We start from the raw sequence: 5,127 nt of genomic DNA, 5'->3' as shown, positions 1-5,127 counted from the left end.
AGAATCTGAAACCGTCTCAGGGAACTCGGGGGGACAGTGTGACCAGGTCTCCGTGCAGGAGAGGAGCGGGCAAGGCAAAGACCCAAGTTCCAGGATTTGGTTCTGGGGTCACAGCCCCTAAGGCAGTGTCAGGGGGATGATCTGCCTCCCAGCAGTTTCATTTCCTCTTCTCACATCTGTGTCGGGCCTCCTGCCCCTGCCCCTGTGACTCCTCCTCATTCTCACTCCCACTGCCTGGAGGTTTTCTCGAGAAGCGGAGCAGCATCACCAGCGCCCCAGTTATAAAGTCTGCACCCACCTCAGATGCGCCCCTGACCCCTAAGACTAGGATCATGAAGCCCCCGCCCCTCCTGTTGCTGCTCTTGGCGATCCTGGCGCTGACAGAGACCTGGGCGGGTGAGTGTGGGGTTGGGAGGGAAACAGCTGCTGCTGGAGGGAGGATCAAGAGGACCCCCAAGCGGGCAGGGGCCCAGGACCCCAGGAAGGCAGCCTCCTCTGCCAATCCTTGTCGCCCCTGGGCCCCCGCTGTTCTCCAGATCCCTTTCTGTCCCTCCCAACCTCCCGCCGTCTTCTTGGTACCCGAGGTCTGGTCCCGCCGCCCCTTATAAATCTTATGAGCCCCTCGCCCCTCATCTCCCTGGGACCCCGAACCTGCACAGGGAGGAGGCTCAGCCCGGGTCTCCCTCCCGCCCCCAGGCTCCCACTCCCTGAGGTATTTCTCCACCGCGATGTCCCGGCCCGGCCTCGGGGAGCCCCGCTTCATGGTCGTGGGGTACGTGGACGACACGCAGTTCGCGCGGTTCGACAGCGACGCGGCGGGGCCAAGGATGGAGCCGCGGGCGCCCTGGGCGGAGCAGGAGGGGTCGGAGTACTGGGAGGGGGAGACGCGGACCTCAAAGGACAACGCACGGATCTTCCAAGAGAACCTGCGCATCCTGCGCGGCTACTACAACCAGAGCGTGGCAGGTGAGCGGGGTGGGCCCGGGGCGCTCACGACCCCACCCTCACGTGCCGGGTACCCCTCACCTTCCGAATCTGAGCTACACCCCGAGACTGTAGGATCCCCTCGGACCCTCGACTCTGGGAAGAACCCGCAGGACTTTCATTTTCAGTTTGAGTTTATTCCCGGGAGGCGCGGGCGGGGTGACCGCGGGGTGACGCGGGGTGACGGGGCGGGGACAGGGTCTCACACCCTCCAGGAGATGCACGGCTGCGATGTGGGGTCCGACGGGCGCCTCCTCCTCGGGTACAGACAGTACGGCTACGAAGGCGCCGATTACCTGGCCCTGAACGGGGACCTGCGCTCCTGGACCGCGGCGGACATGGGGGCTCAGATCTCCCGGCGCAAGTTGGAGGCGTCCGGGGAGGCGGAGCGCGTCAGGAACTACCTGGAGGGCAGGTGCGTGGAGTCGCTGCGCAGATACTTGGAGCACGGGAAGGAGATGCTGCAGCGCTCAGGTAACAGGGGCCGGGAGGCCTCCAAGCCTCCAGACCTCTCCCTGCAAGAGGAAAATGGAGTAACAGTCACACCATGACACCTGCTTTCTGGTGGGGGAGAGGGAGGAGTCGGCCTGGGTTCATATTCTGTACCTGAGAGATACGCGCCCAGAGGGCCCCACTTTGTCTGGACAGTTAAGGGGTCCAGTTTCTCCAAATGTGAAGAGGCTCTTGTCAGGTTTGGGTGTTTGTGGATCTGGGGGTTCCTTGGTCCCTGACTATGGTGTGAGAAGAATTCACAGCCACCTCTTTAGCAGAAGGACAGCAAAGTTTATCTGGAGACAGAAGTAAAAGATTCTCAGGGAAAGGCACCTGGGTGGGGAGAATCCTTTGGAAAAAACAACTGCCAGGGAATTGTGGGGGGAGGTTGTCAAAAATGGGGTACAATAACTGCTCCCTCCATCCCTTCCTGGGGTGCACTGCACAGGTGCTCTTGGGATATTGGTTTATGGCCCAGGAGCAGGCTGGGGCAGGTTGGGCATGAGTTGCCTGGGTGTCAGCCAGCACCCCCTGCTCTTCCCTTGGGGGTGGGAGAGCATTTGGGTTTTTTCCAGATATTGCTTTTCCTGTATAGGGGAGATGTCTTATTATCCACAAACTATCCAGTCTTGAGAAATTCCCCTCTCTGGGTGCTTCTTGCTTTCCTTGTGCTTTGTAGGTTGGGGAGTGAAGGGCGAGAACTACTTTCCCCCCTCTGGGAATTTCTTGGATGTTCATGGGATTGTTCAGCTCTGGCAAGAGTCTTCTGGGGTCCTGGGTATAGTTGGGTGTTAATTTTCTTTAGGCATTGTCCTCACTGCCCTAAATATCTAACAAGACCATCCCTGAAATCACTCTTCACCTGGCCCTTTTGACCCAGCAGCCATCTCGGGAACCATGAGTTTCTCTCTCAAGGTCTTGTTTTTGGTCTGAGGTCATTTTGGATGTGACTCCTGATTTTCTGTGTCATTCACCTTCCACTCAGGTCAGGAGCAAAAGTCTGTGTTCTCCTCCTTAGAGACCTGCATCCTCCTACCCTGGGCTCTCACCTGATTATCCCAGAGAACCCAGAACCCTTCCTGCACCCAGGAAGGGATGGAGGGAGCAGTTATTGTACCCCATTTTTGACAACCTCCCCCACAATTCCCTGGCAGTTGTTTTCTGGTTTCTGGGTTTGTGCTTCCTCCCTCCAAACCGGTGTCCTATCCATTCTGAGGAGGGTCACATGAGGCTGCTTTTGTGTCCATGATGGAAACACAAAGTGTTAAATTTTTGATGCTTCTCCCTCAGATCCCCCAAAGATACATGTGACCCACCACCCCACCTCTGACCATAAGGTCATCCTGAGGTGCTGGGCCCTGGGCTTCTACCCTGCGGACATCACCCTGACCTGGCAGCGAGATGGGAAGGACCTGACCCAGGACACGGAGCTTATGGAGACCAGGCATGAGGGGGATGGAAACTTCCAGAAGTGGGCGGCTGTGGTGGTGCCTTCTGGAGAGGAGCAGAGATACACATGCCATGTGCAGCATGAGGGGCTGCTGGAGCCCCGAGTCCTGACTTGGGGTAAGGAGGGAAAGGGGACACAGAGCTTCTCAGGGGCATCAGGAGCCCTTCTGGAGACCTTCAGAGCATCATATCGAGGCCTGGGGCTCAGGGCCTCCCCTTCCCTTCCCTTCCAGTGCCCCCTCCTCAGTCCACTGCCCTCACCATGGTCATCATTGCTGGCCTGGTCCTTCTTGGAGCTAAACTTGCTGGAGTTATAGTGGCTGTAGCTGTGATGTGGAGAAAGAAGCACTCAGGTAGGGAAGGGAGTGGGGTGTCTTCCCACTATCATTTTAAAGTTCCAGGTACAAATTGCTCTCCAGGTTAGTGAGAAGTAACATCCACACACTGTGTTGCCCAGTCTAGAGTTGATTGTTAAAAGTCTTTTGTAAAGCACTTATGGAAATGAATTATAAATCTTTCTCTCTATATTTCTGGTGATAGGGACATGATTCCCAGTAAACATCCCTGTTAAGGACAGACTCTATCCAGGAGGCAGTTGGTCCAGTCACCTCTCAATTCCTTGGTTCATATTTTCTGCTCCTGCTCTGAGTGTTCGGTCACATTCTAGAAATTCCCTGGGTCCAGACTTGGTCATTCCTTTAGGACTTCATGGGCTGACTCCTTCCTGGTTTCATAGAATGTTTCTTCCCACAGGTGGACAAGGAGGAAGCTACACTCAGGCTCCAAGTAAGTGTGGATCAAGGGTTTGGTCCCTGAGCCCCTGGGTGAGTCACCCCCTCATTTTCTCCTGAGGTCTCATCTCTCATAGCTCTAATCAGGTTGTTTTGATCCCCCCAGGCAGTGCCAATGCCCAGGGCTCCTAAAGGTGAGACCTTAGAGGCCTGCCGTAGGAGGAGCTGGGGCAGATAGGATGAGACCAGGTTATGGGGAAGCTGTGAAGAGGACCTTCTGAGGATGCAGTGGACTATTGAGAATGTCAACACTTACATGATTCCCTGAATTTGTTCATGGTTATTTTCTTTCATAGGGTAAGACAGCTGCCTTGTGGGGACTGAGTGATGCAGGGTTTCTTCTCTTCTCCACTTTGTGACTTCAGTATCCCCTAGTTTTCACTGCTGAAATGGCATCTGAATTTTCTGTTTTTACTAGCATAATGTGAGGAGGTGGGGAGACTGGCCCAGCCCTGCCCACCAAGACTCTTCCCACACTAACCTATGACTTTCCTGCTCCAGCAGAGGCAGGGCTGACTTCATCTCTGCCTGTACATCATGTTTTTCTGAGAAATAATATTACTTCCCTACTGAAAATAATAATAATCCAGATATGAAATTATTTTTCTTGCCTTGTCATGTGGGGGTGATGGGTTAATTAGGAAGATTCCTAAAAATTGAGAATAAAGAAAAGTCCTGAGGATCAGCCTGAACTGCAGGTTTGCTGTGCTGAGTCTGTGCAGGTGGGGGCGGGAGAGGCTGTAGGAGCCGAGGGGGTTGGGGCCTGTGTCCAATCGGGGCTCAGTGCGTAGTGGGCTTTGACTGGGCACTCCTCAGGGGTCATCTCTCTGCTCCTTTGTCCATGTCCCTTAGTAGCACCTGTCCCAGCAGGACCTGTGATGACAGGGACTCAGACACCACCTGGACCTGTCCTGTCTCTGGACTATGGGAAGTGAGGGCTTCATGTGGCCAGGTCAGCTAGACTTAGGTTAGACTTGGCCCTCAGCCCCTCTTTTCGGTATTTGTGATTTTTTTCCCTTAGATTCCATAGAAAATTAAGGCTATTCTTGTCTTTGTGTGCAAGTTCTGCTGTTCTCATTCCCTCTGGGTTTCTCCTGTCCTGACAACAGCAGTGCCTGTCACTGTCCCCACCAGGCCTAGAGCCTAGAGTGGCCTCACACACAGGTGTCTCTGTGGCGTGGGGAGATGAATTCACACACACACATGATTTTCACCTTCTTTCTAGGGTTTGAGTACTTTCCACTCTTTCCCCCACCTCTCAAAGGAACCACATTCTGGAATCAGCAGAGAGGATGGATCCCATAATTTCTCATCTTAAGTTGGAGTTGGAATTCTGCTCCACTCACCATCCTCTCTCCCTGCCCTTAGATTTGGTAGCCCCTGTGCTGGCTCCCAACCAAACTCATGATTT

At 54.6% G+C, this 5,127-nt stretch overlaps 1 protein-coding gene across 2 annotated transcripts; it reads left to right on the top strand.

Moving 5' to 3' along the window:
• Positions 1-219: 219 nt before the first annotated feature.
• Positions 220-4,398, top strand: LOC119258418 (class I histocompatibility antigen, Gogo-B*0101 alpha chain-like). Of its 2 annotated transcripts, XM_037526753.2 has the most exons (7): positions 220-396; positions 697-966; positions 1,183-1,458; positions 2,767-3,042; positions 3,159-3,278; positions 3,679-3,711; positions 3,823-4,398. In XM_037526753.2, the coding sequence occupies exons 1-7, from the start codon at positions 333-335 to the stop codon at positions 3,846-3,848; spliced, it is 1,065 nt and encodes a 354-aa protein (XP_037382650.1). In that variant the 5' UTR covers positions 220-332; the 3' UTR covers positions 3,849-4,398. The 2 variants fall into 2 exon arrangements, with proteins under 2 accessions (XP_037382650.1, XP_054557125.1); XM_054701150.1 differs by lacking the exon at positions 3,159-3,278 and having other exon boundaries at positions 286-396.
• The last annotated feature ends 729 nt before the right edge of the window (positions 4,399-5,127 follow it).

Source organism: Talpa occidentalis, unplaced genomic scaffold (genome assembly GCF_014898055.3).
Source record: "Talpa occidentalis isolate TD23 unplaced genomic scaffold, MPIMG_talOcc4v2.1 talOcc4.40, whole genome shotgun sequence".
In the NCBI taxonomy this organism is placed as follows: domain Eukaryota; kingdom Metazoa; phylum Chordata; class Mammalia; order Eulipotyphla; family Talpidae; genus Talpa; species Talpa occidentalis.
Note: the sequence above shows the minus strand (reverse complement) of the source record. Positions and strands in the feature narration are given on the sequence as shown.